General features: G+C 47.9%; 5 protein-coding genes across 5 annotated transcripts; 3 read left to right on the top strand and 2 right to left on the bottom strand.

Annotated features, from left to right (window-relative positions):
* Positions 1-666: 666 nt before the first annotated feature.
* FPOAC1_004007 (uncharacterized protein) lies at positions 667-3074 on the bottom strand (the record flags this gene model as incomplete). Its single annotated transcript, XM_044848562.1, has 2 exons — positions 667-1422; positions 1476-3074. The coding sequence occupies 2 exons, from the start codon at positions 3072-3074 to the stop codon at positions 667-669; spliced, it is 2355 nt and encodes a 784-aa protein (XP_044707272.1).
* Positions 3075-4987: 1913 nt separating this feature from the next.
* FPOAC1_004006 (uncharacterized protein) lies at positions 4988-6748 on the top strand (the record flags this gene model as incomplete). The annotated part of the gene is made up of 1 exon (XM_044848561.1): positions 4988-6748. The coding sequence occupies one exon, from the start codon at positions 4988-4990 to the stop codon at positions 6746-6748; it is 1761 nt and encodes a 586-aa protein (XP_044707271.1).
* Positions 6749-10240: 3492 nt separating this feature from the next.
* Positions 10241-10843, top strand: FPOAC1_004005 (uncharacterized protein; the record flags this gene model as incomplete). Its single annotated transcript, XM_044848560.1, has 1 exon — positions 10241-10843. One exon carries the CDS (start codon positions 10241-10243, stop codon positions 10841-10843), a length of 603 nt encoding a protein of 200 aa, XP_044707270.1.
* Positions 10844-15562: 4719 nt separating this feature from the next.
* FPOAC1_004004 (uncharacterized protein) lies at positions 15563-17884 on the top strand (the record flags this gene model as incomplete). The annotated part of the gene is made up of 5 exons (XM_044848559.1): positions 15563-15947; positions 15996-16118; positions 16176-16327; positions 16375-16518; positions 17648-17884. 5 exons carry the CDS (start codon positions 15563-15565, stop codon positions 17882-17884), a joined length of 1041 nt encoding a protein of 346 aa, XP_044707269.1.
* An 81-nt stretch (positions 17885-17965) lies between these two features.
* Positions 17966-18655, bottom strand: GCH1_1 (GTP cyclohydrolase 1; the record flags this gene model as incomplete). Its single annotated transcript, XM_044848558.1, has 2 exons — positions 17966-18342; positions 18436-18655. The coding sequence occupies 2 exons, from the start codon at positions 18653-18655 to the stop codon at positions 17966-17968; spliced, it is 597 nt and encodes a 198-aa protein (XP_044707268.1).
* Between the last annotated feature and the right edge of the window lie 867 nt (positions 18656-19522).

Genomic DNA, 19522 nt, shown 5'->3' with positions numbered 1-19522 from the left:
CCAAAAGACGCGAGGAGCCTTATCTGAACCAAAGAGAAGATGTCAGACATAATCTCGCAGCTGCCAAACGAGATTCTACGAATCATTATGGAAAATGTTGGGTACTCCCCCAATTTATCTCCTTTTGTTAGTGCATTGTCACCGGAACAAGTGGGACAGAAGGTTATCTAGTAAGGCCTCACTGATACAGAGCTCAGGTCACCTCGATCAGAGATCTTAAATCAGCAACTGAAGTCTCGAAAAGAATCCGGAGCGTTTGTCTACCAATATTTTGGCAGTCCGTCGAGATTAGACCCAAAGGAATCTCACACTATATAGGTAGACCTCCCCGGCTTACCACTGCTCTATCTGTCCCCAATATCTTTGAAGTACATCAAACACCTGCATTTCCGAAAAAGCCTAGGAGTCTGTTGGCAATTTTATCAATGTCCTCATTCCGACGGACCCCGCAAGGCAGATCTGGACCTCTGCTTCGCGCTAACCCCAAGTGTGGGGTTGGGGTTAATTTCAGCCAATAAACAGCCGGGCCCCAATCCACTCGGTTCAAGTCCAAATTTTGAGCGAAATTATCCATTTTGGTGGCCGATTACTGTTCAATCGCCTCTTAATAGTTCCTAGGGTGATTGACTGTAGATTTACTAGCAAAGTGCTCTCGCGATCCGTGTCCTATGGCTTAGCATTCCACTCCAAGAACGCCGTCTTTGCCAACCGGATATCCTCTAAAAAGCTTTGACTTGACCGACTTCGCTTGCTCGAATCACCAGTTACCTTCTTGCCATCCATCGTCTCCGACTGCCACGCTCGCTTGTTCGGCACCAGCTGCGCCAGCGGACGTCGAGGCGGGTTGAGCAGCAAAGCCCGTTCAAAGTCGATCACCATAATCCCGCCGGTCTCGGGATTGAATAACATGTTTGCGAGCCTCACGTCTTTGTGGACCACGCGCTCTCGATGCATGGCTCTCAAGGACCGAATGGCCTCGTCTTCGAGCGACCTGCCCATGTCGCCAGCCCTCTGCGCTCCGTCGACGCTGCAGCCTCCCCAGGACAAAAATGTCAAGTGCACCACGTAGACCCGGTGGTCGTAGTAGTAGGTCTTGTTCATCGATCGAAGGTCAACCGCACCCAGGAAAACGGGCACGTGGACGCCTTGCACTGGCTTGAGACGCTCGTAGACAGCAGCCTCGTGCTGGAGATCTTTGATGAAAGCCCGCACCGTGCCCTTGCTCACAAAGGTGTAGCCATGAGCAAGTAGGGTCACTTGGAAAAGCACACCCCGCGCACCACCTTCCCCCAATGGCCTGATCCCGTCGTCGAGAGACTGTTCCAGCTGCTTCCGGAGTAGGCGAAGCCACTCCTTGTGGTCGACAGGATGACGTGCGCGGGCGGTAGCGCAGCTCCCGCAGTGAAGCGCCACGTTCGGGCACTTTGGGTCAAGAAAACCACCCTTGACCATCCCGAGAAGACATTTCTGCGTACAGTACTGCCGACCCTGCTCGCCGTCTCGCGCGGCGGCCGCAACGCCAGTCGCCGGCTCCGCCTGGTTCCTTGTCTTGTGTTTCGTCCAGTTGGCGTAGGCGTGTCCGGTGGCCTGGATGCCGACTCGTCATCAGATGGTTCCGGCTTGCCGTCCTTCCTCAACGACCCCTCGCCAATCTGGCACTTGGCAGTTCGACGCGTCCTTCTGCGCGGCAAGGCCGGCGACCGATCGACATCCTTGTAGGTGGTAGGTTCATGGCCAGGAGAGTAGGCTGACGACACCGATCGTTCATTTTCTGGGATAGAACGGAATGTCGATTCGAAGTCCTCAGACCACCTCTTCAAGCCATTCATAGCTTTTTGACGTTCCTCCTGGCTAATCTCCCGTCGCTCTCCAGGCGCACCGAGAGCCATGAGGGTGAACGCTAGATATTGACCGACAGCCGTGCATATATGGAGGTTGTTTGGATGTGCCGACACCTCCGGACCAGGCTCTGCTAGATGATAGTACAGAGTTTCAGGGTCGTCGTCCCAGTCGATGTTGAGAAACACAATAGCCTCGCCAGTAGTAAGAAGACCATACCCAAGGCCGCTTTCAATCATGTAGTGATACGTCTGCGTGATGGCAGATGCCGTCAGCTTCTCCGCGTGGTACTGGAAACGCGCGTCAGGGTTAATAGAAGTTGGAATCGTCCTTCGGTTCACAACTTCCCTGTAGATGTCCATGGGGCGGAGACCGACGCGAAGGTGCGGAGCGGTCAGCTTGTGGGGCGGCTTGTACTCGGAAACGTAAATCATTGTGCGCTGGGAAGACGGCGTGTTGTCGGATCGATAGACGCAGATTTGATCCGGCCGCAACTGGTTGAGATCTATTCCGTGGTCCGGCGTCCGCGGCGGCGTCGATGGGGTCTCCCTCTCAACCACTTCTTCGGCAACATCGCTGAGGGCATGGGGATGGTTCTCAAAGACGACACCATCTCCGATCTGAAAATCCCTGCCGACCTCTTCGACCTGTTTAAGCTGTTGTACGATGGCCCTAACCGGATCCTCCACGCTATTATGTAGGAAATATTCGAGCGTCTTCTCGTCTCCTATCGGTCGTTGGGAGACCCGGTTCCCCATGCCGGCCAGGAAGTTTCGGTTCTCGAAAAGGCGGCTTTCGGTAGGAAATGAATGGTGCAGTGTACCGAAGGTGACCCTCTGTTGATGAAGGAAGTTGGGCCATGGCCTGAGGTTTTTAGGACACCACTTATTACGCGGGTTGGTCAACGGGCCCTTTGAGGTCAGTTTTGGATCTGCTTCGATGGCGAAGCGAGAGAAAACGGAATCATGGCAAGCTGCAATGTATTCGTCAAGCGTCGTGAGTCGTGTTTGTTCCTCTGCTTCCTCGGCGCGTTGCTGTTCCCTCTCGGCGCGTTGCTGTTCCCTCTCGGCGCGTTGCTGTTCCCTCTCGGCGCGTTGCTGTTCCCTCTCGGCGCGTTGCCGCTCCTCCTGTCGTTCTCTCTCTGCTTCCTCGGCGCGTTGTCGCTCCTCCTCCGCGCGCTGCTCAGCTTCTCGTAGGAGTCTTGTCAATTCCTCTACACTCGATGGTCCATCCATGATATATAGAATTGATGTCGTGGTGAGGAGCGATTTCGAAGGGTGGATATTTGCGTCGTAAACGTGTTTTGATGCTTTGAGCTAATTAAAATGGAGCTACACTACGTTGCGAAGGGTTACCCGCCATTACATACATGGGCACCTAGGTGGGAGCCAATAGGTTCACGGGTACCCGTGATTCTATTCATTTCACGGGTCCCGTAAAAATGACTAAGCACAGTGCGTCTACCCCCTTCCTGCACGCCAGTGGAATTAGACAATTAAAGCCGAATGCATGTTACAATTGTACTACAATACATCCCTCACTCTGCCCTTCGGCAGAATGACGAGCCTGCTGAGTCTCGCTGTCTTCCTCTATCCTTTTCCAGATCTCTTTGACGCCCCTCCTTCCATTTCTCATGGGGTCGCTCCCTACTTCTTTAAGTACCTGAGCCTCAATAAGATCGTTCCCATTGTTTGAGGATCACCACTGAATGTCGTTCTTCGGTGAGCGCACTGTGGCCCAGCCTTTGCGTCCTGACGCGACGGCGTTAAAAAGCAAGACAGTGTGTCTTCATCGACTCGTAGGTTGAAATCAGGACTAGGCGCACTGTGCTTAGTCATTTTTACGGGACCCGTGAAATGAATAGAATCACGGGTACCCGTGAACCTATTGGCTCCCCACCTAGGTGCCCAAATTATGTCAGCAATTGTCGCCCCGATTTGATCCGTAAGGCTGTTTAACCGATTGGCCCCGCCCTGTGAGGCCTCCCGCTCGCACCCTGTCTGAAGCCGATCCCGTTGAGCACTGGCCTGGTTCGCGGAATAGACACTCCGATATGTATACTACTTCATCAGAGATTGGTGCCACTTCAACTGGTTCTTTTGGTCTCACTCCTCCCGGCTAGCCAACGAGTAAATGATTTTCTTTTGGCCATTACTACGCCGGCGTGACAGAATGGCTACACCGGCGTCACTCTTATACAGGCAGGCGTTTCTTTTATGGCTTCTGATTCGCTCTTTTTTCCTTCGACCCACAGGTACATCCACGCAAAGGCGGTGAAGGCCAGTGTGTCCAACAACCAAGTCAAGTAACTTGGTTGTTGGACACACTGCTTTTAGCAGTGCGGGGGGGCTACCATCGCGTACCGGACAGGGGCTTGATCCAATCAAATTTCCGTAAATGAAAACTTTTCTGGATACAAGAATAATATGGAAAGTGGGGTCCATTCCCAGCTGCCAATCTAACAGGCTCTATCCCCACTTTTGCAGGTCTTTTGATTTTTAGCCACTTATGTGCACATCAGCATTTTGCCAATCTATGCCCCTTGCGTATGCGATATCCCTCAATCGCGTAAGGTTAGCCTTGGCTTGCAGGAAAGCCGGTTTATTCTTAAAACAAAAGAGACTTCTAATTGTATGCAATTTTGGAGTAAATGTAAGTACCCCAAGTTTGCAAATCAAAGCGCACTTTGCTTCTTAGCGACCCCCTACCTGAGGTACGAAGGCTAGGAGGGGTGAGATTGAACCCCTCTTAGTAGTTGGAACTCTTGGAAGTCGTATGACATATTTTGTCACCAACCAACAACTCCACAATGCAACCAAAGCCATAAAGTATCAAAGATAAGGACAATTGAGCTAGGGACAAAGATCCTGTCGCTTATATTAATATGGAAAAGGTCACCACACATGTTTCCCAATCTTTCTCAACACTTTGCATAAAAACAGATTGCTATTACAGAGCTGTCAGCTCACTATCGGCTTTAACTTTCTATCTAACTTCACGCAAAAGCATTTTACTCTAATGCTCACACAAAACATTTTTTTACTCTGCCCCTGATATAAGGTTCAACAGAGTATAATTACCCCTCCTGTTGCTGGCTTCCTTCCAACCTGTTCCTCTTCCTTTCACCAACAACCACTCTTAGCTCACAATGGACTCTAATATTATCACTGAGATAAAAAAATGCGATATTGATGCTTCCTGCATCTGCGCTCCTGCATCGATTACTAACGTCAGGCATCTGTCGTCCTACAGCTGGCTTGACAGGCCTACCGCCACGATCGCTGTCCCGGGGAGTCCACCTCTCTGGTCAGCTCCTAGAACTTCCCTGAAGCTCCAAAAGGATTCGGGCCTCTACTACATTAACCAGAACGAAGGTCGTTACCCAGAGAGTCCTCTTGAGCCGCTATTCCAGGCTTTGTATATTACAAATCCTTCTTTCGATATCCGCTCTGTCGACGTTGTAACTGATCGGAACAATATTCGTAAGCTTCTGGCCTTCGTCAACCCTGACTTGACCCCTAGCGACCATGAGCCATTCACCATAGGTGTAGAGGTTATTGGGACGACTACGTTGTTTCGCCGAGACGAGATGGCAACCACTAGGTTTATTGAGCCAAACGAGTTTCGTGGTTTTGGCCATGAGTTTGAGAAGGCATGCACTACCGAGCAGGTTGTGGATAGCGCTGGTCACCACAGGATCATCGGGTATCGATTTGGTGGCCTAAACTTTATCGTACGCTACGAAGCCGACGGTTACGTAGGCGACGCTAAGACGGATTCGTTACAAATCGAAACTTCACAAGATGACCCTCTAGTCACCAACATGAGAGTTCTGTCATTGTCGCCAGCCACAGCCATCTCAACCACCACTCCTGCCCTATCGAAACTGGTCATCACTGAAGAAGGCCGAGCTGTGCCTCAACAGTCAATTCTTGAAATCAAAACCCGAGCAATCCGGAGACCCTTATCTGTGCCAGACGTCGCCACACAGCTCTGGGTGTCCCAAACGTCGAAGCTCGTTAGAGCGTATCATCAGCATGGGAAATTTGAAGCACCCAAAGTCGAGGACGTAGAAGCTCAGATCAAAAGATGGGAAGAGCTCAACCAGGCGGACTTGAAGCGATTAGCGGCCCTAATCAAAACGATCTCCAATTTGGCAAGTCAATCTGGCGGGAAAGCCACCATCAGGTATGATGGTGTAAGTAAATTGTTACTTTACCGGGCCGGCAGTAGGGACATGCTGCCTCACTTCCTGTATTCCAGGTGGGAGGAGAAAGGCAATACGCAATCGACGACCTCGTTGAGCGTTTATGAGGAAGCAGAGTTGTCCAAAACGCTTGATCAAGGTCAAGGAGAGACCACAGAAACAACTGAATCCCATTACGGTGATGGGCCTTACTCAGAAGTGATCAGATATGGGGTAGATAAAGGGTTTCGACAATTCTTTCGCCGCATGCCTATGCGGCTCTCCGAATATCATCTTCTTTGTGACGCCCTCGATTCTCTTGCTATCGATGTCACTGGTGGCCGTACCATTCGCGATATCATGTACGACATGAGGAAAGGCAAGGACGAATGGGATCCAGAGGAGAGATCAAACACCGGAGGGTTTAAGCATATCGCACGAGATTCGGCTTTTCGACTCTTGTACATGCTTTTGCAGTCAGACGTTGTCGATACCAACATGGCCTACAATGCGGTATTGTTTGTGGTTTCACACTACCGGATATTTAAACACCGAACCCGAAAGATGGTGAGGGAGGCTTTGGAGGAAAATTGCCAGATGTCAGTAAAACAGCGGGCAGGTCTGGATAAGTGGCCAGTTGAAGAGTCCTTTTTTACAATATCGGAAGAAGATGTGACGACAGAGTCTGAAGACATCTTTTACGATTCTGACTATTCTTTCTGATTAATTTGAGGCTCTAGAACCACTAATCAATACAACGGGATATATATTGTTTTTATGAGTGTCAAGACTGAGCCCCAAGCTAAAAACACCACGAGTATGAATAAGGCCTTAAAGGGGACAAAGTTGCCACGGGTCCGATTCGGTATACAGGTGGACGGGGAACGCTTCTGGCGGGATCGGTTCTATTGCTACGGATAGACACTGCAGGCAGGTCAGGCTCTATTGACAAGACGTAGCTCATGGAGCTACGTTCAGGATTTATCTAGTCGGTGAACTAAAGTCTCAGCGATAACGTGTCGCCACGTGATCTAACCCACTTGTAGCTCTAGGGTAGGCAGGTCCGGTCTTGGTCTGTGACACAGCTCAGGCAGAAGTAACTGGCTATTTGTTAAATAGTGTCAAAAGGAAGTTCATGGAAGTAGCTTGAAAAGGCTATTGTCATCAAAGATGACAGGCTTAGCAAGCAGCTTCTAGTTGATTCCACATACAGTATTGAGCACTTGCAGCTTCCTCTCCAAAATAACTGTCGTTTATAAACAAAGCCCCGTATATGTAGCCCAAGTATATTTTCACACTGTGTACACTCTTTTCCGGAACAAAAAGGGCGAGTCTTGATGTACTTACCTGATTGATGCAAGCTATGGTACTTATTGTTCATACTGTGGGCCTGTCTCCACTTCCCGAGATTCGCGACCCAGAACTCCAGGCAGCAGCGGTACTTCTAAGTACTTCGTTTGCTCAGCCAGAAATTGCTTACATACCCATAAGGCGGCCAAATTCTAACCAAACATCTGCTTATGAGGTAGAGCTATGTACCCGGATAGCCCCACCCTAGACTTTACAAAGAGTATGTTTTTTTTTTACGGGAAGGTGCAAGTGCTCAATACTGTAGCACAGAAAAGACATATAGAGCTTGCTTTACACCTCAAGTAGCAGGAGCAACAACAATAATTCACCTGAATATCTGACACTATTGTAGGTATGCTCATGCTTGGCTTATCCTTGGTAGCGCGTAAAGGGTACAAGGTCTTCCAGGGCGATTGAGGTCCTAGATGATCTGAGTACAATTTGATCAAAACCTTCAAGCTAAAAGAGGCAACCTGAAGGTTTTAGAAGAGTGATCTTGGAAATTTCTATTATAACAACACCAAGCGTCCTTGCGTGGACACCCCCCTGCCCATTTTCTTTTCATGAACTTGCCTCTTTTTTGCCCGTGCACGCTCGTAGGGCTCCTCCGCTCCTTTCATCGCGAAAAGAGGAAACCATGGTGCTGCATTGGTGCTGGTTGTAATTGGAACCTCCTGTCCGAACACGCGGGCGAACAAAACAATAAATCCGTGACACCCCTACCGTGCCCCTTGATTATCATTGGTGCAGTCAGCTCGGGGTCACATTCCGGACCACATCAAATTCATTACCCTACACCTTGGGCCCGACGAACCCCGAAGGGTCTCGTCACTCCAGGACCGTGTCATCGCAATCTCTTTACGTGGCGTAGATGTGTTCTATGTTGTCTCTTTTCTCTTCTTTTTAGAGCACTGCGGTCACATTATGATTCGTTGAAATATAATTGTTGGCTGCATAATCGCGCAAGGCATGGATGAAAAGGGAAGCGGCTGCATATTTTCAACCCCCGCAGATAACAAAGCAAACTGAATTGTGCTGTGTGACGCTTGGAAGCTGTCAATCCTGCCTTTGATTGGGCGCCGGGCAGGGCAGGGTAATAAGACATGTAGGACTAAGGGAGGCAGCAGGCGACTGATAATCACCACACAATACCTTCTCCTATTGGTGCTTATGAGTCGCGCTCTGCACCGTGCAAGTCCTTTGTGTCATGCTAATAATAACGAAAAGAAAAAAAGAAAAAATATTCACATCTCACATCTCTACTATGTTATACATTGTTCAGTCTTGCCCCCTACAGAGTGCAAGGCTTGCTGTTCTAGGCTATCCCTCTCGGCGCTTTCCCAGATATCTTTCATGCCTCTCCTCTTGGTTGCTAGTGGGTCGTCACCCATCTCTTTTGCAACCTGGGCTTCAGCGCGTTTGTCTTCTGCAGTGCACCAATCTAGATATGCCATCATCTCTTCTTTTGTCCAGTCTCGAGATCCCGTTTGAGTCGCACAACGCTTAGACATCTGTTTATAATCCAAGCATGGTAAAAGCATAACCACGAGATTTCGCCCAGGCAGACTTGCGTATTGTGATATGCTAAAGTGATATCACACTGTGCTAAAGTGCTAAAGTGATATATATCACCGTGAATATATATCACACTTTTTTTCAGCTAAATGTGATATCACGATAGCTAAAATGCTATCGGCCGTGTGGCATGCTTATCCGATAAGATTAGATAATCTTATCTACTTTTGTTGGATCTAACTACTCTAATTAGCTTTTGCAACACCCCTATTGGCTTGTGTCATCGTGCACAGACCATCGAGGCGCACAACGCGACATTTCCAGGTTGAGGATACACGAGACATGTGAGACTCCAAGGTCGAAATGGTCTTCTGACCGTGAGAACATTGGCACGGATAGAAAGCTCCTGACGGGAGATATCTAAACGGGCCAGTTTTGTTTGCATTACTTCCAATCTACGGAAAATCAGCATGTTTTGAAGTTCATCGTGGAAGTTTTTACAAGTCGGGCCTACCCTATATCTCAGTGCTTGAAAGATACCAGAGTGCTCACGTATTCCCCCACACTTGCGCAAGTACCTCTAAACAATATTAGTCGCATTTCATGGTCACAAAGATTCGCTTTTCAACCTTCCCCACGCTGGACATAGTCCTTATGGGCATTGGGAAATGGTCTCATTCAATAAATTACCGTTGAAATTTAGAAAGCAGTCGTTTATGGGCTGCGGGGAAATATGATTGCTGCAGTTGCACGATACCTATCCTGATGTGTAAGTCTCAGCGGTATAGATGTATACACTAACACATCTTAGCACATCTACATAGCCTGGGCATTCAAGACAGCAAATCAAGCTCGATCGCATCAGGTAGCGTCAGGGGTCGGTTGACGCGTTCAAGAAATGAGAGTTTCAGCGAACCGCGCCACTCGTTCGACCGAATCGACCGATTTCGATCGAACGTTTGGGCCCGTTCGATTCGATAGCGAATAAAGTTCGATTCGGTAAAGACTTGGCATCGAATTATTCTATCAATTCAATTCCCGTTCGTAAGATATCCATCCCTGGTATTGGAGAAGTAGCATGGATGATAAGTGTTGCATAGGCAGCCACAGGAAACGGTGTCACACGATTACGCGTGAATCATCAGAACAGTGTTACAGGTCTGTAGCAGGGTCAGCAGGTCTAGTATCATACCTCGCCTCTTTACCTATAAGAAGGAGGAGAGCAAGAACAACCATGATGATAAAGAGACAGAAGACAATCATTCCGATCATCATTGGATTATGAGTTACCGGTACCTAGTAAGAGCGCGCTGTCCGGCAGTCTGCTGCCTCGACTTTCAATATTGAATTATGAGTTCATCTTCAAAAGTTATCACTGATACCCTTACTCGATCACAGACTAGAGCATCACCCGATGATCTGCCCTTCGAATCATCTAGCTTCGACGTCATTTTCCGCACCACTCATCCAGAGAAGGCCAAACTAGGGCCATCTGGCAAACGAAAGACGTCTGGTCGTGTTATGTATGAATGCCTTCATTGTCCCCCAGATAGTCCATGGTCAAATGGAAAGCGTGGCAATGCTATTTACCACGCGAAAAGGAAGCATGCCTCTATTCTTCAGACGGAGGCCAGTACCGTAGACGAGCACGACACAGATATAATTACCCGGCCGTCAAAGCAGCCTCGGATGGACAATTTTTTTCAGAGTCGGCCATCAGATGCCACTTTACGCCGCGTCTTTAACCGACAGCAATATATAGAATCGATTGTCGGTCTGCTCACACGCCGTCGTTTACCATTCTCCGCGGTGAAATGGGATGAGATGCAGGATATCATATTAGCATGCAATCCGGCTATTGAGGATCTTCTCCTCACGTCCCGCGACGCGGCGATGCGTCATATTACCACTACTTTCGACTTATACCGATCCCAATTGAAAGCAAAGCTTTAGGCGTCCGTATCGAAGATCCATCTCTCGACCGATCTCTGGACATCGCCTCATCGGCATGGCATTTTAGCAGTATGCGCTAGATGGGTTGATAATGGCTATCGACTTCAAAAGGCCCTGCTAGCTATGCCTGAATGTCGATACAGCCACAATGGCGGGCGCCAAGCAACTCTAATGGCGGAAGCAATCGAAGAATACGGTATTGCGAAGCAAATCGGCTATCATACCGGCGATAATGCTACTTCAAACGATACCTATTTGAAACATCTCTCACAAATGCTACAGGATAAATACGGTGTATGCTATTTAGAACGCCGATTAATAGGTAGTTGGTTAACTGAGTCTAGGTATCTTTCCATCCCAGCCAGCGTCGAATCCGATGCATCGCTCATATCATAAATCTCTCCCTTCAAGCCTTTCTCCTTGCGTCCTCGAAAGAAGCTTTACGCGCAGCACTTGCCGCTGCTAGCGACGTGACCGGCGCCGAGATGTACGAACAATTCTACTTCACACTATATTATATATCCGCCAACGAGCCAGCATCGCGGTCTGAAGGTTCGGGACAGCAAGAACAGTCTTTCAGTAAGATATGGAAGGGAAAGGCTAAAAGGGCCGCTCGGAAGCCCCCCGATTTCAAGGATGACAACTTCAGAGGCTGGCAAACCATCCCGGCGATGCGTAAACTACATAACATTGCGGTCTGGCTTCGAAATTCATCTATCCACAGTGATCTATGGGAGGATCGAGTAGGCTTGCGGCTTGGGATCGATAACGACACCCGATGGAACTCTTGGTATAAGCTGATCGATAATCTTATCAGAAGGCAATCACAGATCAAGCAATTCTTGCTTGATTACGATAAGGAGATCAACGATAATATCCTCAACTCATCAGATTGGGATTACCTTGAAAAACACATAGATTTCTCCACCCATTCGCGTCGGCAACTTTATGGGCTGAGGGTAAGAATTCTACATTGTCGCAAACATTGACAATTATGGATGGTTTATTACGCCACTATGAAAAGAACAAGGTTTGCTGTCTCTTGATAGACTCTAAACCCTAACTTGGCTAATTATCCAATCTAGGAACATTACTCGAAGCTAGAGACGCTTGATCGCCGTATCCTTCATTCAATTGAGATGGGCTGGTTCATTCTCGACAAGTATTATACGATGACCGAAGATGCGCCTGTTTACGCTGCCGCCCTCCTTCTTGATCCTTCAAAGCGAATCAGGTACATTGAGCGCCACTGGCCAGAGTCATGGCACGAAAACGCCATTGCTGGTGCCCGTACAATTTGGGAAGAAGAGTACAAAACTCAGCCTGAGACTGGACCTGCAGAGTCGGTTGATGAGGTATGTGCTTCGCAAAAGCGGCAGCCGAACGAGTGGGACGCTTTACTTGAAGAGTTGGAAGTCACCGAGGATCTGGGTGATTGTATGGACGATCTTGAAGACTTTATCAAGGCAACACCCATCAAAATAAGTGGATCACCACTTCAATGGTGGTGTCATAAGGATCAGCGGAAGACTTATCCTCAGCTAAGTCGAATGGCTATTGATATCCTCTCAATCGCGCCTGAATCAGCTGATCCGGAATCTGCTTTCTCTGGTGGTCGACGTACTCTCTCCTGGGATAGAGAACGAATGAGTTGCGAGAATCTTGAGAAGGTTGAATGTATAGGTAACTGGCTGCGTGAAGGCCATATCCAGAAGGCTGTTTATGGTGGTATGGGTGTAATTACTGATACGGGTTTTCATAGTGGCGGCGATGAAGACTCCGATGTTAATTTTGATTGATTTGCGGATGTCTGACAGCATAGGTGGTAAAGTACGATAGTGATACCAATTGTTCTAAAGTGCTATAGTGATATCAATCGTGCTAGAGTGCCATAGTGATATCAATCGTGCTAAAGTGCTAGGGTGATATTCTAGCACACTTTTTGCGAATATGTGAATATGAATATGAATATCACTTTAGCACTTTATATCACACTACGCAAGTCTGTTCGACAACATTCAAATTCCATTGCAACTCAGAAGGATATCTCCAACAGCATTGCAGAAGCTCGACGATCATCTCGTTTTGGTCAGAACACAATGCATGCTCTTATTAACCAGCTAGATCAAGAAGGCTTTTAGAATCGTATGCAGGTAGATAGCGTAGGACGGGTTACAGCAGTTTTATTTGCTCATCCTGAATCACTTACCTATCTGCAAGCATATCCTGACCTTCTCCTTCTAGACTGCACATATAAGACGAATCGGTATGGCATGCCGCTTCTCGACATTATCGGCGTTGATGCCTGTCAACGATCATTCTGCATTGCTTTTGCATTCCTCAGCGGCGAAGAGGAACTAGACTACCAATGGGCTCTCGAACGACTGAAGTCTTTATATGAGGTCTGCAATACAAGCTTTCCGTCTGTCATTATTACGGACTGTGCTTTAGCTTGTATAAATGCAGTTGCTATCTGCTTTCCATCTGCAGTCCTTCTATTATGCCTTTGGCATGCTAATAAGGCAGTCCTTGCTTATTGCCGGCCGGCCTTTATTCAACACCGAACAGATCCAAAGACAATCGAGGCAGAGCTTCTTAGCTGGCAAGAGTTCTATAACCAGTGGCATTTAATCATTCAATCAGCTGATCAGGTAACCTTTGATCAGCGGGTTCAGCAGCTTGAGCAGCGATATCTACCCGCCTACGCCAATGAGATTGGATATTTGCATGCAACGTGGCTAAACCCTCACAAGGAGAAGCTTGTAAAAGCTTGGGTTGATCAGCATCTTCACTTTGGTACTGTCGTTACTTCTCGTGTGGAAGGTATTCATAGTCTACTTAAAAGCTATCTAAATACATCGACACTAGATCTATTTGAGGCTTGGGGTTCTATTACACGAGCTGTTACCAATCAGGTCCATCAGCTACAGTCAAATCAAGCCCAACAGCAACTTCGACAACCAATTGAGCTTCGTATAGCTCTGTATAGTGCTGTTCAAGGTTGGGTATCTTTTGAGGCGTTGAGGAAGGTTGAAGAGCAACGAAAGCGGCTTTTGGATAAAAAACCCCCTCTGCCTCGCTGTACTGGTATTTTTATGCGTACACTGGGATTGCCTTGCGCTCACCTACTTCAGACCTTACAAGAACAAGGCCAAGTTCTTCTTCTTGAGCATTTCCACAAGCATTGGCATCTGAAGCGCCCAGGGCAGCAACAGTTACTTCTGGAGCCTCGCACTCGCATAGATGCAAGGGCTACTATATCAAATCTGCCACAGTCAAGTACAAAAAGACTACCAAGCTCCTTTGAAGCCGCTGCGACTACAGGAAAGGTAAGGGCAAAGGCCCCGCCAAAATGCAGCAAATGCCATGAAGTCGGTCACCAAATGAATTCGAAGGCATGTCCCTTGCGGCATCAAGAGCTCTTGGAAAAGGTAGCAGCAGAGGCAAAGGCACTGGCAGAAACAGAAGCATCGGCAATGACAGCGGCACCGGCAGTCCTCGCCTCTCAGCCGGAGACTATGACTGGGACCTTGCAAGACTCGCCCGGTGGCGCCTCTCAGCGGCCGGAATCTCCTGTTCATGAGCAACCCCCTTCGCTTGGCCGGTCATCGCCATCACCACCGAGGTACGATTCTCCACAGGAAATATATGAAAGATATGTTGCCGCAAGAAGCGCGTGGTACGCAGTGCAGCCAGCTGGCAGCATCAAGACGAACCAGCAATATCGCAGGGCGATGGGGCTCCCACTCAGGTATGACAAACAGAGCTACGAATGGTGCCTGGGCTACAAACAGATGTCCAAGCGCTGTATCACGTCAACAGGATCAAGAGAATGGACGAAAGAGGAGATGATGGCGTATTTGGATTGGAGTAAGGCGGAGGATGAGCGGATTGAAGCCCAGGTCGCCGAGGAGATGGGAGACAATCCTTTAGCCAATAGAAGAAGAGGCGTCAAAGAAATTTGGGAGAGAATAGAAGCAGACAGTAGGGAACAAGAAGCTTTGCACTTAGCTAGTGGGCGCACAGAAGATTGTATCATTGTTGGAAGTCATGGGTGTTAGACGGTCACTCGGTAGCAAAGCTATTGAACATTCTCCGGCTGTCATAGCTGTGTATAATTTGGTTAGCCCTTCCCGTCCCTATTTCAATAATCACAGTCAAAGGGTAGCTGTCGGCTCCGTTGAATGCGTTAGTACATTCAGTCAATTTCTAATTCAACGGGAAATGCTTAGTCAGGGGGGCTGTGCCCCTAGCCTGCTGACAGGGGGTCTGTGCCCCGAGCACACAGGTCCTGTGCGCCTAGACGACGCACCGGGTGCGCAACACGTGACACTTACGTGCGCATCCAGGTGCGCACCTATTGGCGCCCATACTTATATATGCTTAGTCATATTGGCCCCCCCCATATGCTTAAAGTAACTCTGTGGGATGGAATACCCCGCACAAGAGACAACTAAACAATCAATCAACACATTTTTTGCTGCTGCTCATCACATTCACTTTAACCCTTTAAGCACGCTAAGTGCGACATTAACTTCAAGAGCATTGACATCCGATACGCAATTCTGCCGTCTTATCATTTTCACCACCTATCGAAGTGGGGTGATCTGAGAGGCGCCGGCGTGGTTCATCATTGTTCCGGAGTTGTCCCGTTGTTTTTTCGATCCCAACAACAGCAATTGAAACAAAGCAAAACTCGGCATCATCGACCAACTCAACATGATGGCGCCGCCCGCTCTTCCGCTCCATCGCCATCAATCATCTCTCGAAGGCATCATCGACTTCTCATCCCGACAACCTTTGTCTGAGTCCCATCGAGCCTCTGCTATCCGTCGGTTTTATCACGTCATCAATCATTTTGACAGTGAAGATGTGAAACGAGGTCAAGACCAATACGACAGAGTGAAACTTGTTCGCTTTACTTACGAGTATTCCACCAATCAGGAGTCCAAAGACAACGTGTTGATCGCTGTGTTTGAGTTTTTGAACCTATCTGTATCATCAGAAGAGGATATCGACTTTGAAGATGTCACATACCGAGAGCAGCTTAAGGCTCATCTGTATAAGTTCGCAGACTACCTAGTGGACAACTTCTTTCTTCCACGTATTTCTTCCTTCACGGCAACATCGTGTCCGATAGCTAACATTTCAGCAGTCAAAGCATCCACCAAGAAGACACCACAACCCACACCAGCATCTCACTCAGCTGTCATGAAAACCCAACGCCAGAACCACATATTTTCTGGAACACCGGAGCGTCTAGCCAATCTAAGAGGTGCTTGTCTGATACGAGACCGCTATCGCTGTGTCATCTCACGTAGATTCGACTCAGCTGAGGCCTTAAAGCGTTCCCGTCGACCAGGTGGTTGGAATGAGGCTCTTGACCAGGACAGCGCTCCTCTGCTTGGCCAAAAATTCGCCCGTCTAGAGGTCGCACACATTATTCCACATTCTCTCACACAACTTAATTCCTCTAGAGAGCTAGTACGTGTTCTTGGCTCGATACCCTGCGCTCGCTAACTCTCCTTTAGAACCCTTCGAAAATTGCCGCACTGGCAATACTTAATATGTTTGACAGTGGTGTGGCGTTCTTGATCGAGGGAGTTGGCATTGATCGCCCAGGCAATGCTTTGACGCTGAGCCATGATCTTCACATGTCTTTTGGTGACTTCCAGGTCTATTTCGAGGCTGTCGATGGGCAGCCACACACGTATCGTATAGATACATTCCTGCCACCTGGACTAGAAGAAAATGTTCCAGTCACTCGGACACTTTACCTCACTGAGGATAGGACGATCGATCCACCATTACCTCGGCTCCTTGCTGTTCATCGTGCCATTGCGCATATCCTACATCTTTCTGCAGCCGGCGAGTACATTGATCACATACTCTGGGATGCGGATGAGTATGGCATTCGCTCGGATGGATCAACTGAGCTGGATCGATTGGTGAAACTTCGGCTGGATGATTGGGCCCTTGGAAAAGTTCACGGTTGAATTGAGTTTTTGAATAGGTTCTTGAGACTTTGTAATGATTTATGATTTAGCTGGCGTGTTACACAGATGTCTGAATTAGCAAGCAGTTTGACCTGGACCGCAAACGCGCACCTCCCGAAACCCAGAATTCAAAAAAGAAATACCCATTGGATAGCTGGCTCCCGCCTCGCAGTCCTATACCAGTTGGTCTCCCATTTGAACACCCACTCAGTCATACCCTACTCAAGAACTATCAGTAGAAACGCATTGCGTTCCCTGTTTTTGACCAATCACCGTCTAGCATTTTTGCCCCTTATTTCCCACGGTGGAAACGTCTTCGTATGACCTACTCCTACTTACAATATTGAAAGAAGTCTCCAGATCGACACTCAGGTCAAAATACTTGGCTTTTAAAAAGATATCTCAATTGGCTGGATGAGAACACTCTAAATTGTCACAGTCGACGACACACAATGCCCAATGCTGGAAAATGGGGAAGTTCTCGATGAAGGTTGGAACAGGTGTACCATTACCAATGGCCACCCATTCAGTGACCTTTGGGGGCCTTCCAGGCTTAAGTGGGACAGAAACGAGAAAGCAGTGACGGCCTATCCGTGCAAGTCAGTAGATATATTCATTAGTAGTGAGATTCCTGATAAGTGACTCACCACACATCGAAGATCTAGTACCGATAGGAAACTGTGTAATGATACTGAAGTGATAAAACAAGAGAATATAAAATGATCAGAGAGCGAGAGATTTAAGCAGAACTTGAACAGTCTTATGCTTTTTCTGCTATATTCTGCTTTAGTCAATTGAAGAACTGTAGTTATCCTTTATCTTATCGGTTCACTCCGACATAATGCATGAACTCATTTCGCGTCTTACTCTTCTGCTCGAAACATCCCAGCATGCAGCTTGTCAGAGTTGTGGCACTGGTCTTCTCAACGCCACGCATCACCATGCACAGGTGGCTAGACTCCATGACGACGGCAACACCTTGAGGCCTGAGGATTTCCATGATGGCATGAGCGACCTGCTTGGTCAGGCGCTCCTGGATCTGTAAGCGACGAGAGAATACCTCGGCGACTCGAGGAAGCTTTGAGAGGCCAATAACAGTATTGGAGGGAATGTAACCAATGTGCATCTAGAAGAGAGAATTAGCCGGCATATCCCAGAATCGAGTGTATAGGACACATCGAGGGAAGGAAGAGCTTTCCTTTCCTGTAAAGGGCACAAGATGGTGCTCACAAAGGCTAAATATATCAATATCTTTCACAATGACCATCTCGTTATGGCCCTCATTGAATAGCGCGTTATTCACAATATCTTCCACATTGATATGGTAGCCCTTGGTCAAGAACAGCAATGCCTTGGCATAACGTGAAGGTGTATCCAGCAGGCCATCACGACCGGGGTCCTCGCCGATGCACTCTAGCAAAGTTCGCACAGCACCTTGCATCTTCTCTAGGCGTAATGCGGCCTGCTCTTGATTTTCTCCTTGATGAGTTCTAGTTTTGATCGCTGCGAGGTGCAAATGTTAGTCGCAATACAAATAAATTTTTACCTAGACGCAAGACAACTCAACAAAGAGTAAGACTAACTATAGTAACTTACAAAGATCACCAGAACCGGTCACTGGGTCGGGCGGCTTCTTATACTCATTCGGGGCACTCAAAATTGTACTATTAACAGTAACCCCGAGGCTGCTGAGCTCGTGTTTTTTCCGTCTTTTGCGCCCATCTTGCGTTAAATTATCGCTGATCGGGGAAGAGACAGTAGCATCGTTGGGGGCCCGCTTCTTAGAGAGGACGCTACCGTTTTTGGAACTAGCCATGTGGACTGCTACAGACCGGAGGAAGAGAGGCATAAAGTAAGATATTTCGTAAAAGAAATTCTGTCGCAATTTGACCTGAAAGTCCGAGCGACCTAAAAAGGCTTGGGAACGAAGACCAGAGGAATCTGGTCTTGCGAGAGGGTTGCTTCTCAACCAAATAATCGGGCGGATAAATGAACTGGGCGGTAGATATACTAGTATGGCTTATCTTATCACCTACTTTTCATCGAACAGAGTGCATTAACAACCATACAATATCTCTCCTTTGCCCTATCAAATTTGAAGTCGGCCGATACATGCGCCATTGTTTATGCATTCCAGACAAGTTACAGTCATTCAGGCCGATAGAACCGCCAACATTTGGCTCGATAACCCCTTCTCTGAAATGGTCATTTGTTGTATTTCTGCCGGAGGCCGACCATTATTGTGTCTTCGTGACACCACAAACCCCCCACGAGCGCTGGATTAAGTTTCTCCATGCTTATGGGTCAAATACACAGCTTGGTACATGAATGTGATGCTTTCATCTGGATGGGCGCGATGAAATGCGGGATGTTGAATACTCCAGAGCTAATATTCTTTGCGCCACTGGATGGATGTAGGCTTTAATCTTGGCAGCTTCCACTATAACATGTTCACTCGATTCGTAAAAGTTTGACTCTATTTACTACATTCCCTTGTGGTTTGGTAGCGGTTAAGGGTCCCTCTGCATTAAGTGCTTTGTTCCCCTCCATGTAGAAATGGATTTAAGTTCGTATTACGTACAACCTATCGATATGGTGCATAATACATGCATAACTTACATGTATTGCACTTTTCTTCTTCCAACGAGGATCTTGCCCCCATATTCTTCAATACGATTTCTTA

Source organism: Fusarium poae, chromosome 2, assembly GCF_019609905.1.
Source record: "Fusarium poae strain DAOMC 252244 chromosome 2, whole genome shotgun sequence".
NCBI lineage: Eukaryota > Fungi > Ascomycota > Sordariomycetes > Hypocreales > Nectriaceae > Fusarium > Fusarium poae.
The sequence above is the reverse complement of the archived record's forward strand: the minus strand, read 5'-3'. Positions and strand labels throughout refer to the sequence as shown.